At 41.1% G+C, this 15,086-nt stretch overlaps 1 protein-coding gene across 1 annotated transcript in view; it reads right to left on the reverse strand.

Annotated features, from left to right (window-relative positions):
* Positions 1-8,900: 8,900 nt before the first annotated feature.
* MRPL13 (mitochondrial ribosomal protein L13) overlaps positions 8,901-15,086 on the reverse strand; it is a 50,395-nt gene continuing 44,209 nt past the window's right edge. Inside the window, exon 7 of the mRNA XM_058698936.1 lies at positions 8,901-9,186. Coding sequence (XP_058554919.1) covers positions 9,165-9,186 — 22 coding nt within the window. The 3' untranslated portion in view covers positions 8,901-9,164. The remainder of the gene's footprint in view (positions 9,187-15,086) is intronic.

Raw genomic sequence — 15,086 nt, forward strand, 5'->3', positions numbered from 1 at the left:
GAGTTCTTTATAGATTTTGGATACTAGCCCTTTATCCGATATGTCATTTGCAAATATCTTTTCCCATTCCTTCGGTTGCCTTTTAGTTTTGTTGATTGTTTCCTTTGCTGTGCAGAAGCTTTTTATCTTGATGAGGTCCCACTAGTTCATTTTTGCTTTTAATTCCCTTGCCTTTGGAGGTGTGTTGAGTAAGAAATTGCTGCAGCTGAGGTCAGAGAGGTTTTTTTTCCTGCTTTCTCCTCTGGGTTTTGATGGTTTCCTGTCTCACATTCAGGTCCTTCATCCATTTGGAGTTTATTTTTGTGAATGGTGTAAGAAAGTGGTCTGGTTTCATTCTTCTGCATGTTGCTGTCGAGTTCTTTCAGCACCATTTGTTAAAGAGACTGCTTTTTTTCCATTGGATATTCTTTCCTGCTTTGTCAAAGATTAGTTGGCTATACTTTTGTGGGTCCAATTCTGGAGTCTGTATTCTATTCCATTGGTCTATGTGTCTGTTTTTGTGCCAACACCATGCTGTCTTGATGATTACAGCTTTGTAGTAGAGGCTAAAGTCTGGGATTGTGATGCCTCCTGCTTTGCTTTTCTTCTTCAATATTACTTTGGCTATTTGGGGTCTTTTGTGGTTCCATACACATTTTAGGTTTGCTTGTTCTAGCTTCGAGAAGAATGCTGGTACCATTTTGATTGGGATTGCATTGAATGTGTAGATTGCTTTGGGTTGTATTGACATTTTAACAATATTTATTCTTCCAATCCATGAGCATGGAATATTTTTCCATTTCTTTGTATCTTCTTCAATTTGCTTCATAAGTTTTCCATAGTTTTCAGCATACAGATCTTTTACATCTTTGGTTAGGTTTATTCCTAGGTGTTTTATGATTCTTGGTGCAATTGTGAATGGGATCAGTTTCTTTATTTGTCTTTCTGTTGCTTCATTATTGGTGTATAAAAATGCAATTGATTTCTGTACATTGATTTTGTATCCTGCAACTTTGCTGAATTCTTGTATCAGTTCTAGCAGACTTTTGGTGGAGTCTGTTGGGTTTTCCATGTAGAATATCATGTCATCTGTGAAAAGTGAAAGTTTGACTTCTTCTTTGCCACTTTTGATGCCTTTTATTTCATTTTGTTGTCTGCTGATGCTAAGACTTCCAACACTGTGTTAAACAACAGAGGTGAAAGTGGACATCCCTGTTGTGTTCCTGATCTCAGGGGGAAAGCTCTCAGTTTTTCTCCATTGAGGATGATATTAGCTGTGGGCTTTTCATAAATGGCTTTTATGATGTTTAAGTATGTTCCTTCTATGCTGACTTTCTCGAGGGTCTTTATTAAGAAAGGATGCTGTATTTTGTCAAATGCTTTTTCTGCATCGATTGACAGGATCATATGGTTCTTATCTTTTCTTTTATTAATATGATGTATCACATTGATTGATTTGCAAATATTGAACCAGGCCTGCAGCCCAGGAATGAATCCCACTTGATCATGGTGAATAATTCTTTTTATATGCTGTTGAATTCGATTTGCTAGTATCTTGTTGAGAATTTTTGCATCCATATTCATCAGGGATATTGGCCTGTAGTTCTCTTTTTTTGCCAAAGGCTATAATTTTAAATAAGATCGTCAGAATAGCCTTTTTGAATAGTGATATTTGGGAGTAAAGACTTGAAGGAGGGAAAGAATTAGCCATGGGGATAGCATTCCTGGTAGGGGGAATGGTGAGAGCATAGGCCCTTGATGAGAAGGTGCCTGGTATTCCAGAAGCAACAAGGAGTTAGCATGGCCAAGCAGGAGGAGTAGAAGAAGGTTGTAGGAGATGAGATTACAGCGGTCACTGAGGGCCAGATTATATATTGGCCTACGAGCCATGGTATAAAATGTTGGCTTTTATTCCGAGGTAAGTGGAAAGTGTGGAGGTCATTTGAGACCTTCAAGAAGCAGTTTTGGTAGAATGGAGAGGGTGAAAGTTTGAGAGAATTGAGGAGAAGAAGAGGGGCTAAAAAATGGAGATAGCAAATAATATTCCGGTCTTTGGCTGACAAAAGGGGCAAAGAAATAGGAGTGTATGGTGTGAAAAGCAGGATCAAGAAGAACTTTTTTTTTTTACTCCCCTAAGAGGATTCAAATTTGTTTCCTTTTCCTCTTTATTTCACCCTTTGGCACACTTGGGAGGGGGAAGCTCCAGGTGAGTGTCCAGAGGGTTGGTTAAAGGATGAAGGTGGATCACCTCTTTATTTCCCATGCTATTCAGTCAAAAATCCTACTGGCTCTGGCTTAAAAACAGAATCCAACCTCTTCTCCCCATTGCACTTTGGGTAAATTACATGTCGAACATAAATATAAAAAATATCCACTTCCCTGCCCTTTACCTCTAAGGGAGCAAAGTACCTCCCAAGCCCTTGACTTTGCCTCGGAAGACATCAGCCAGCAGGGCACACAGGCATGACGTGCACTGGCCTATGGGATGTCCCTGCACATTAACACAACCAGAGGTTTGACATTTGCTTGCATGCTTAGGCTTGGTTTCTTGTGTTTCTGCCTTTCACCATGAGAACATGCCTCAGGTAGTCACTGGCCCAAAGATAGCCACAGACATGTGGAACAGACGTGGGCCCAAACTGTGGCTTGAAGGCAAGCCCAGTCCAAGTTGGCTGGACCCCAGGCATCTTGCACACACATGAGAGAGAGATAGAGACAGAGAGAGGTGGGGGGGGCGGGGAGAGAGAGAGAAAAGATGATTGCTTTGGAGTGGTGTTATCCAAGATGGTTGTGGCAGTAGATGAGAGATCGCATACTTAACGCCAACGCTTATAACTTGTAAATAACCTATATGTATGTAACACATTATGTTTGCTTTCTGCATCCCTTTCTAGAATGTAGACTCCGATATGAAGCTGACACCAGTTCCAACATGTGTTTTTTTAACACCTCAAGTAATTCACTCAATTCTGTGTGGACACTGATCAATGTCCCACAGATTCAATGCGGTGCTGACACTTTCCTGGAGATAGTCAGATCCTACAGGCTAAGGGTTCAGTCCCACAAAACTGCCCCCACTTCAATGCCAGTCACAAATCCAGGTTGTCACCTGTGCTTTCTGACTGGTTATAAATCAGAGGTTCCCATGACCCCCTCCTTGGATTGGAATAATTTGCTAAAGTGGCTCACAAAACTCAGGAAGCCCATTTCCTTGCTAGATTACCAGCTTATTACAAAGGGTATTAAAGGATATGAATCAACAGCTAGTGAAGTGACACATAGGGGTAGGTCCCAAACACAAGAGCTTCTGTCCCCATGGAGTTTGGGGCCCAGCAGGTGTGCATGTAGGTGCCCATGTGTTTTGGTTCACCAATCTGGAAGCTCTCAGAACCCTGACCTTTGGGGTATTTTACAGAGGCTTTATTACAGAGGCATGATTGGTTAACTCATTGGTCATTAGTGATTTATTCAACTTCCAGTCCCTCTCTCCTCCCTGGAGGTCCGAGGGTGGGGCTGAAAGGTCCAATCTGATCATGTGGTTGGTTCTCCTGGCAACCAATCCCCATCCTTAGGTGTGGTCCCAAAGTCATCTCATTAACATAACAAAATACATCATTACCACTCTCAGCACTGAGGAAATTCCAAGTGTTCACTCTGTGCCAGGAACAGGACGAAGACCAAATATATACATTTCTTATTGTAAATCACAGAAGCACACCATGATAGCAGGAAACTTATTCACATCTCTATTTCAAGAACCTAGAATAGTTTCTGGAACATAAATATTGGTTGAATGAATGAAATATAGCAGCTGATCCTTTGTTAATACAGACTGGAGAGTTGGCTGATTAATCACCGCTTCCAAGGTTTAGACTTCTGGGTCCAATTTTCTGAAGGATACACACATTCACATTTCTCCATGACTTACTGGCTCTACATATACACAGTGCTGGTAACGGCACATACTAATGAAATAACTGGTAATATTTTTCTCACAAGTTATAAAAATATTTTATTTGGATTTTGTGAATTTGCCAAAAAGTCAAAGGTAGTTGCTTTTACTCAGAATTCTCTCTAAATATCAAGACCCTCTTTAGTTCTGTGATTGCCAAAGAAGATGTCAGATGACATTATCATTTCAGAGTGTTAATTGAATATAGGTTGATGAGCTGGAGCCCCACAACAGCAACCTATAAAGCACAGGTGTTGCCCGTGAAACACTAGTCTTCTAGCAGCCACCGTTTGCAAGGCTTTAATAAGTATTAACTTTGGAATTGAAAAGTGAGCGCAGTAAAAGCGAAGTTAAGCCTTGAAGCAAAAATCTGTTTGAAATCAAAGGGTCTCTCGTGGACCAAATGGCACTGATACAAATGTGTGTCTCCTTCTGAGGTCCTGTTTACACTGTCTTCGTGTGGAAAACGAATCCTAAACTTCTTGGCAGCCGCCTAATAGAAGTTTGGGCTCAGGTGGAGCCCAAAAACCATCTGTTTTACCGGTAGCTGATCCCAGCTTTACATCCTCGTAAGGCGAGGCCCCGAGCAGGCGCGAGGCTGCAAAACTACTCAACTCTCTTATTTCAGCATTTGGGGCAGAAAGGGAAATACCATTTCTCTGTAAGAGCCTGTATTTAAGTTGAAATGTAGCCTTAATGTCTGTCTTGGAAAGATCAGACCTTCTTACATAGGGTTTTATCCAATTCAAACTCAGCCTTGTAGACCCTGGCAGCAGAACCCCTCCTGGGGCTCTAAGGCTTTGCAGACTCAGAACTTGCTACCTGTTCCATGGGGGAGTTTTCAGCCAGGAGAGACATGGACTTTTCATGTTGTTCTTGGCTGCATGTGGTACTAACCCCCTTCTGCAGGGGAAGGTCAGAAAACAAATCATGCAGCGTAGAAAAAAGATGGGGCACAAGCATAGCGCCGGTGTCTGGATCCAGGAGGGAATTCGTGGTAAAGGAATGAACCATCGTGGGGATCTGATAACGGCAATTTGCGTGTGTGTGTGTGTGTGTGTGTGTGTTTTAAAGTCTTCTTCATCTAAGTTAAACCTTACAAGTAAAACAAAATTCTGCTCTTCATTTTTAAAGATGGCGGCATTGCTTCATTACCACAAGCCTTGCCTCTGGGTCAGTGCATGGCCCAGTCTGTCCAAATCAAGAGACATTATCAGTCTCACCAAGCACAGTTCTTTGTACTCAGTACATGTAGAATGGTAATTAGGACAGGAACGGAAAGGATTGCATTCTGGGCAATGACGGCTTAAAAGACCTGCTTTAGAACTAGTTTATCTTGACTCACCTACAAGATGCAGATTGAATCCCGGAGACAGCCCATGCCTGGAGATGAGGGCAGGCTGTGGCAACAGCACCACTGTGCCCCAGTGAGGAGGCCTTCCAGAGAGGTGCTCTCTATGTCAGCTCAGACATGACAAGGGGATGGCACTGGACTTCTGTACAGTATTTCCCATGTGGTCACTTCTGGTGGAGCTGGGGGAGACTGTGACTTCTTAGCACCCTGCAAGGGTCAGTCCGACAGGAGGATGTGCCAAACCAGCAATTACAGTGAGTACAGCCATCGGCCCTACGGCATGGCATATGCATTCCTAAACAAATAATCCCTGCCTGGTGGAATTCTGCACTCCCCCAAATAACAGGGCTTTTGGGAAAAAGGGGAGCTGGGGCAGAAAGCTCACACCTTGAACTGTCTTGTGATATAAGAAAACCACAATTTTAAACATAAGCTCCTGGGGCGCCTGGGTGGCTGAGTCAGTTACGTGCCCGACTTCGGCTCAGGTCATAATCTCACAGTTCCTGAGTTCAAGCCCTGCGTAGGGATCTGTGCTGACAGCTCAGAGCCTGGAGGCTGCTTCGGATTGTGTGTCTCCCTCTCTGCCCCTCCCGCACTTGTGTTTTTTTTTTTCCCCTCTCTCAAAATTAGTCATTTAAAAAAAAAAAAAAAAACCCAAGTTCCTAATAGAGAAACATTATAGTAAATATAGAATGTTATTTTGGCAACACATGAAGTTTGTTTAGTGGAGGTGTTTATAGTGAGGAGTGGTAGCTTTTGAAATATAGAAAATTGGGAAGAGGAAGAATACAGTTTTTCAAATGAAATGGGGTACCAGAGGTACATGGCTACGGCTTGTTGTGTTTTTCGTTCCCCTGTATTAGCTTTAGACAGAAACCCAAGTTTTATTCTTTTGTTAGTCTTGCCTTCTCGTGAAGAAGCGGTTCGTGTGGCTCCAAATGAGACGAGGTGACAAGGTGCTCTCCTGCTCCATCAGATTTGGGGTGATCTTCAACCTACAGCAAATGAGTGCTTTTCAGCTTTCAGTTTCCCCGAAAGCAGGGGATTTGTGGGAAGATTAAGCTCCTGCTTCTTTTGTTCTCAGCGTTGGCACCTGTGTTCGTCAGTGCCTGGCTCCTGCAGTATCACACTTTGTCTCGTTTCAGGGCTTTGCCACACTTAGGCTTTTCCTTGTTCCTTTGCTACTTATAATCCGGACACTTGTGTTTTACAGAGAAAATACACTAGGCAATGCACTTGGGTAAAACTAAGAGAGGAGGTGTTTTGTGTTATTCGACCGCAGGCCATTCTGCTCAGCTGGATGGTGTTTCTCATGTTTGCCTGGTATTAGCCGTTGGTGCGAAACTGCATATGAACAAATATAATTTTGGTTTTAGTGATTTGATTCCTTATTTATGTGCACTGATTTGCACATTACAGATGCACATAGCTATTATATATGTATCAGCTTCCTCGTCCTTCCCAGAAGATTCTTGAAAGCATTATGGTTTCCTTCTTGTTTTGTAAGAACTCTTCTTTTTTAAAGTTCTCTTTTGTTTCCTCCATTCATCTCACTCATGACTTCAATAGCACCCACGATTCCAGGGGTCCGGCTTGTCTTTCTCCCTAGTAACCTAGGTTACTGGGTCCCTTACAGCGAGGTGTGACTTTTGTTGGACTACTTGTGGTCATGCTCTTGTAGGATATGAACAAGTCAGGCTGTCAAACTCTCGAGCGATGGCAGATGGGCAGGCAGTGCAAAGTCTGACAGATTCTGCTTTGGAAGGCCATTTCCTCAGTGCAAAATCCTCTGCTCTGGTTCTCTGTATGCAAAATGGAGTCAGTGTCCAACGGCAAGGAGGAGCAACCCAGTCCACCAGCTAGGTGAGAACAGCCCCTCCCCCACCGAAGGGGCTCTCCCACAGCAAGTGAGGGTGAGGTTTGCGGGGATTGGTCTCCATATTCTTTTTTTTTTTTTTTGATGGTTAGCATTTATTGTTTTTTTATTTTTTTAAATATATGAAATTTATTGTCAAATTGGTTTCCATACAACACCCAGTGCTCATCCCAAAAGGTGCCCTCCTCAATACCCATCACCCACCCTCCCCTCCCTCCCACCCCCCATCAACCCTCAGTTTGTTCTCAGTTTTTAAGAGTCTCTTATGCTTTGGCTCTCTCCCATGGTGTCCATATTCTCACTGGGTACTTAATATGATGCTGACTGGGCTCAATGTTATTGTAGAGCATGTTGCTAAGACCTCACCTCTTCAAATTTGCAGTTTTGTTAGAAACAAGGGCTTTCTTCAGTGAGCCCTCTCAACCACGAAATAGGTACCAGGCATTGTTTTAGGTGTTCGGGGTACAGCAGAAATTTCCTATTAAAGCTGCTGCCTCAGGAGCCGGAGGCTTATTTCATACTGACTCACGCCTATGTTACCACATCAAAAGTAAGGAGGGAGCTTCTTTTTGGTCCAAAAGGTTAAAATATAGCTGCCACTTCCTTGCAAATGGCAGCTGTTGACCTGTACCAGGTTATGCTTGCTTTCTTACAGGATTTGTGATACACAAACACTCACTTTTTCTCAGTTAGCAGTGGCTAAGTTCATGGGCTTCCGAACCAGACTGCCTGGATTCAGATCTTGATTACCACTCAGCAGTTCCGTGATCTCGGCCAAGTTACTTCACTTATTGCTACTTTGGCAGGTCTATTTTTAAATGGGGAGGATTACATTATATATATTATAGGGTTGACGGATGAACTAAATGAATTAATTTATATAAAGCTGCTGTGTTTGGCACACTGGCAGATGCTCACTAGCATTACTTCCTATTTAATTTTAGTTACTGTTTTCCCCTACACATACTTACATCGCAGCTCATGCATAGTTAATACCTGTGCCTCTGACACCCAAGTGCACATATTCATAAGTTTATCCACAGCATCTTTCCACTCTGCAGTAGACTGCATGCTCTTTGGTGGGGCGAGGAGGTGCTGGGGCAAGACACGTGTGATTTCTGTTTTCCCAACACCCAGCACTGTGCCTGCCAATACATGTTTGTGGAATGACTGGGAAAGGTGCCTGAAACTCACTCCTTGATTGGCTAGGGCAAGAGGAGGAAAACAAAAACAAAGAACTACCACACAAACGCCCAGATACAATGGCTCAGCATCTTAATTTCTAAAGAAGAGCTTTTGCTAGGGATCTTTATCTCAGCAGTCCAATCTAAGTGCCCAGCACAAAAGTGCATAGGAGCCAGCAGGAGGAAGCATGGAGACACAGTGCAGGGGTCTGCAAACGGCATCACAGGCAAGTCAGTGAGATTTCCACCGCGTAGACAGGCATCAGTTTATTTTGGTGTCATGGAGACCAAGAGGCTATATGGGAAAGAGGTGATTGCACTTTGTAAATACCTCAGGGCAAACCTTACCCTTCTGACCTGGAAGGATGAATGTAGATGGGTGGGAGGTTAGATAAAATAATCACTGAGAGGAAAAGTAAAGGTGGGGTTTGTTTCCCCAGTGGCCAGAACAGCGATCTGGAACCTGAGGGAATTTGCACGGACAGGTACTTGTTGGCAATGTTAACCGCAGCGCTATCTAGGTTTGTTTTTTCCATTAAGTAAAAAACTGAAGAGTTAAACAAGTAAGCAATTTTATTCTTTATCATCACTTACAACATTCAAATCGGACTACGTAGTAATTCCTTAAAATAATGTACTTTATTGCAATTTCCTATTGAAGGGAGATCACCCCCTGACCTTTCTCCACAAGCTTTCAGCACCCATGACAAGTCTCTTGTCAAAATGCAGTGGAAGTTTCACTCTGCCTGTAGGTTAGGAGAGACTCATCAGGAAGAAGTTTTAATCACCGCATGGATATTTTCTGCAATTTTCATTTTCCTATAGTCGATAATCTTCAGGTCTGAAAGACAAGAATCAACATTTATTTCGTCAGGAATCATTATATCATTTTCTCCTGCCTGATGAAGAAAGACTATTTTTCAATTTAAAATGAAAGTAATATTCATTGAGAAATTACCTACAAATATTAGATATTTGGTGAAAAACACTAAAGCCAAATCATCACAAAATGACAATCCCCAAGCTCTTTCGAGAATATAAATATAGGCCACCTTATGCCTATGCATGAATGTATTTAGTAACTTAAAAACTTGAATTTAACATCTGTTCCAATTTTAAATATACTTTCTTAAAGCCCTTTTCAGAGAAAGGATTGCTATGATCTTTTTTTTTTTTTTAATTTTTTTAACGTTTATTTATTTTTGAGACAGAGAGAGACAGAGCATGAATGGGGGAGGGTCAGAGAGAGGGAGACACAGAATCCGAAACAGGCTCCAGGCTCTGAGCTGTCAGCACAGAGCCCGACTCGGGGCTTGAACTCACGGACCGCCAGATCATGACCTGAGCCGAAGTCGGCCGCTTAACCGACTGAGCCACCCAGGCGCCCCTGCTATGATCTTTAAAATCATATAAGCATATGGATTTACCTAATCAAGGCAATTTTTGAATGAGTAATTTCCCTATTTATATTATTTTATCATGCTAAATTTATTTTCAAATAGACATTGTTTATTTATTATTTTTATATTACATATAATTTATTGCCAAATTGGTTTCCATACAACACCTAGTGCCCATCCGATATTGTCTTTTTTTTTTTTAATTTTTTTTTTTTAACGTTTATTTATTTTTGAGACAGAGAGAGACAGAGCATGAACGGGGGAGGGGCAGAGAGAGAGGGAGACACAGAATCGGAAGCAGGCTCCAGGCTCTGAGCCATCAGCCCAGAGCCCGACGCGGGGCTCGAACTCACGAACTGTGAGATCACGACCTGAGCCGAAGTGGGACGCTTAACCAACTGAGCCACCCAGGTGCCCCTACTATGTCTTTTTTTAAAAACGTTTATTCATTTTTGAGAGAGAGCACCTGTGAGCGGGGGAGAGGCAGAGAGAGAGAGGGGGACAGAGGATCTGAAGTGGGCTCTGAGCTGACAGCAGTGACCCCGATGTGGGGCTTGAACTCATAAACTGTGAGATCATGACTTGAGCTGAAGTCAGAGGCGCAACTGACTGAGCCATCCAGGTGTCCCTCAATTTATTTTTCATTATGATACATATACCAAATAAATGTATAAACACCAGACCTTTGATATTTTAACTAAAACTGGTAAAACTGGTCTTTTCGTCATTTATACATTTATAGGATCAATCATACTTGAAAGTTACTTCCAGCAGTAAATTAAAACAAAAAAATATTTTTTAAGGTAAATGTTAAATCATAAATAGTGGACAAAATGAAGAACAGGAAATTACAAAATGCAAAAAATTTTGAAGTGTCCTTTTATCTTTTACATAGGTGTATTTGTAGATGTTGAGCTCATATGGAATTTTCAGAAGGAAATTCGTAATCAGTAAACTAAATAGATATTTTTGAAACAGCTGTAAAAATATTCGACAGTTTGAGTTCCTTTAATGAGTAGATGAACTCTGTTTGCCCCTACATAACTTATCTAGTCCCTTTCTACATTTACAGCATGTTTTCTTAAACAGAATACTCACAAGATACCAGATAGCTCAGCTATGAAGACCAACAGTCTACTGGCTGAGTAAACAAACTGTATTACAATTCAGAGTTATTATTTAGCTCCGAGGAACACAGGCTCTGATCTGGGAAACCAGCCAAATATGCTTCACCATATCAGCTGTTCTGTAACAACAAGAAGAGAAACTGTGGAATTTTGTCACTGTTTTTGAAATCTCTTTCCAAATGTAAAAACTGCATCCAAAGCCTCGGGAAAGACAGTGTGGTCTGATAGCTGAATGTGGCTCCAAAGTGCACCCATGTGATCTCTGGCATATGACTCACTACAATCAGAGCGGTTCCCAGTCAAGAGACAGCAGCACATTTAAAGAAACAACTTACTCTCCTGTCGAGCTGGTTCATATAATTACTAAAGGGTGGTGGTGATGCCATTAGAAAGCAATCTTGAGGGGTCAGTCCCTGGGCGGTTCAGTCGGTTGCACCTCGGACTCTTGATCTAGGCTCAGGTCACGATCCCAGGCCGGTGGAATGGAGCCTTGTATCAGGCTCCGCCCTGAGCGTGGAGTCTGCTTAAGAATCTTTCTTTCTCTCTGCCCCTCTCCCCGCCTTGTGCTCTCTGTCTTTCTCTAAAATAATAACAATAATAATAATAATTTAGAAATAAATTGTTTAATCTAATGTCCTAACAAGAAGTCTCTGCAACTCAATAAAACTAAATGTGCTTAGTCACAGTCTAGTTGTTTCCACACCAAAGGTTAACTTATTAAATAACAATGAGATGAGAAAAGCATCTTTTAGTGGGCATTATAAGTAAAATGGGAAATGTGTGTGAAGGGTGTAATCTGTGATGTACGGAATGTAGGTAGTGACCTGAAGGCTACAGGGGGCTAATAAAGCCCAGGTTTGTTTCCAGATTTTTTGGTAGAAGTGAGGAGGATAAAGAGGGCTGTAGTCGTAATGAGTGAGAAGAAAGGGCAGGTTCAGGATTTAAGAGACAGTACCATGTTGCTGGGGAGAGGGTGGAAAGGGAGCGGGGAAGGGGCTAGGGAGGTGGAGGAGGAAGGCCCTACTAGAAAAGGATGATTCAGGGAGGATTCCTGATTTTCAGCTTGAAGACCTCCGTCAATGGCAACACTGTTGACTTTTTCAGGACAGGGAATACAGGCAGAAGAACAAATTGGAAGGGAAGGATCCTGGTTTCGATTTTGATGAGATCTGGACACGACAGGCAGCCAACAATTGGGATTTGGAGTTTAGGAGAAAGAGAAGACATGTCAGAGTCTCTACAACAGGCTCCTTCTTTTCCATCCCACTTCTGCATTATCAAGTAGCCCTGCTTAAAACATCTTCAGTAGTCCTCCACTGCTTTGTCAAAATTCAAACACCTTGGAATTCAATATATAACCCTGCATGACATGGCCTCAGCTAACATTTCTGAGTTATTCTTTGTATACCCCATCCCTTTACATTCTGGTCCCATTACATTACTTGCTATTGCCCAGATAAACACTTTCACACCTCTGGACTTGGGTACTTGAGCTTTTCTCTGCCTGGAAGGCTTGACTAATCCGTCAAAATCCTCCTCAAAAATCACATCACCTGGGAAGCCCTCTATAAACTTCCTTTCTAACTTAGGGGTCCTTTCTCTGAGATTGCCAGAGAATAGCATGCATACTTCTAGTACAGTGTTTTTCAAATTATAATTGCCCTTACTTATATAAATAAGTTTTGTTGTTTATGTAAGATGTACTGAATGCTTATTAGATGCTATGAAGTACACTAACGACTTCACATGTGTTATCTCATTTAACTCTCACAACTACATTGTGGGAAAGACACTTTTATCAATCCCATCTTATAGTTGACAATACTGAGGCTCAGGGAGGCCGGGCAACTAGCCCAACAACACAGAGCTACGAAGTGGATGGTAGGGACCTAGGGCAGACCTTCTGACTCCCAGGGCCTGCTTGCACCATTTCATTCTATATGACTCCTTTTAGGCTGTTGGTTCCTTTGAAGGCAGGGTCCCAATATAACTGACCTCATGCTTCCAGCAATTAGCACAGTGCCCAGCATATAGGGGATACCTGTAACATATTTGTTATTACAGTGCAGTGACTACCTTGAAAATGCCACTTTTACAAACTCCTTTCCTTTTTTAATGAAAGTCATCAGGATCTTTTATGGATGGTTAATTTGCTTCCAGGAGGGGAAAACAGTTATCATGGCCAAGGGAACAGATATTTCAGATGTTGGCGTAGCCAGAAACATCAACTCATACTGAGGCACTTAATGATATTACATGGTGTTCAGGAGATACCCTCGTGAGGAAAAGTGAGGTTTTTACACTAAATACAGTTTTATTTCTACACACACACACACACACACACACACACACACACACACACAAAAGCAGGCACACATACTATGCACTTACATTGCTTATTCCCTTCCACTAAAAGAAATCCAAGATAAGAAAGCGGAGGGGAGGACTATTTACCTGAGTGCTTCTCAACCTTCACTGGGCAAACACATCACTTGGGCTCTTGTGAAGATGCAGATTCAGGTTCAGTTAATCTGTAGAGGGGCTCAGAGTCTGCATTTCCAACAAGCTCCCACGTGATGCAATGCTGGTCCATGGACCACATGATGACTTAGCAGGGCTTCACCTCAGAAAGAGCTATTCATAACACAGAGGAGATTACTATTTGAAGATGCTGAAGAAGCAAATGAAGCACCTTTAGTAAATTTCTGAAACTACGCTGTGTCTAAGAGAATGTAACACACTTCTTTCTCAGCTAGAGGTGATTCCATCTGCTATACAGTATCCTTCTTGGCTTTTTACCATGAGAGGACTTTATTAACAGGAAGTTTTATGCTTTTCTGATACAAGAATAAATAATTTAATAACATGTTAATATACATGTTATAATAACATGTACTGAGGCTGGATACTGAAATTCCTATGGGATCTAACATCAAAGAAAGATTAAACTGTAGCTCATGTAGTGTTAGTAATTTGAGTTAAATGTCATACTTGGTTCTTTAAATGTTGCTAATCCATATATGACAACATTAATATGACTATATTCATCAGAATTAAAATCTTGGATTATGTTGTTTACATACTTACCCTACTTTATGTGTATATCTACCTAATGTCCTTACTAGATTAAATAATTTTTAAAAGCAAGACACCTGGCATCTAGTATGTTGCTTTTGATAGTATGGATGCTTAAATGTTTTGAACTTAAATGAAATGGCTTAATCCTTGGTAAGAAGGATGATGAGTAAATTTATATTCTGCATCTGTTTGCCTTAGTTCTTGGTGACTGTTTCAGTGCAAAAATATTATGAAGTTTTAAAATAAAAAGTAATATTATATAAGGTTAATATTTTTGTAAATAACAGCATTTTACAATAATCTCAGGAAATCTTTGAAGAGACATTACAAATGCTGTTACAGAAAGCTAATCTTTATTAGTTTTTTTTTTTCCATAGAAATTTACTCCTTGGCAGAAATGTTACATTTTAACAAAATTACCAATCTTTTCTTTATATATGTAATACAAAGTATCCAAAATTAAGTATATCAGAATTACACTAAAGCAGACTCTTAAGAAAAATTTCTATTTAAAAATTGTTTTTTTAATCTTTATTTATTTTTGAGAGAGAGACAGAGTGTGAGCAGGGGAGGAGCAGAGAGAGAGGGAGACACAGAATCTGAAGCAGGCTCTAGGCCCCGAGCTCTGAGCCTGATGCCGGGCTTGAACCCATGAACCGTGAGATCATGACCTGAGCCGAAGTCAGACGCTCAACCGACTGAGCCACCTAGGCACCCCTCAAAATTTTCTATTTACAAAAAGGTCTGTATGAGCTATATAGAAAGTATTCTGTGGTGCCTGTGACTGCTCACAAACCTTAAAGTTAAAATCACACCACATCTCACAAAATTATCAATTTTCTATAGCAAATCCTTGATCACTGACATCCTTATGCAAAATGTTGCCAGCCACTCATTAAATGAAACAGGCAAAATACTGCCACTCATTAAAATGAAACAAATACATCTTAGAAATTCAGATTAAAATTCAGGACAAAAAAATGATAGAGACCAACACATTTAAATTAACTTGAAAATGAGGACATTTCTATAAAAGAATTTATCTTTTGACTTTAGAAAAAAATCTTCAGGGAGATTTTAGTTTTCACTGTAAAATGCTGGGAAAAATCCATTTGGTCTGTGGATAATGAAACATA

This window comes from Neofelis nebulosa, chromosome 14 (genome assembly GCF_028018385.1).
Source record: "Neofelis nebulosa isolate mNeoNeb1 chromosome 14, mNeoNeb1.pri, whole genome shotgun sequence".
In the NCBI taxonomy this organism is placed as follows: Eukaryota; Metazoa; Chordata; class Mammalia; order Carnivora; family Felidae; genus Neofelis; species Neofelis nebulosa.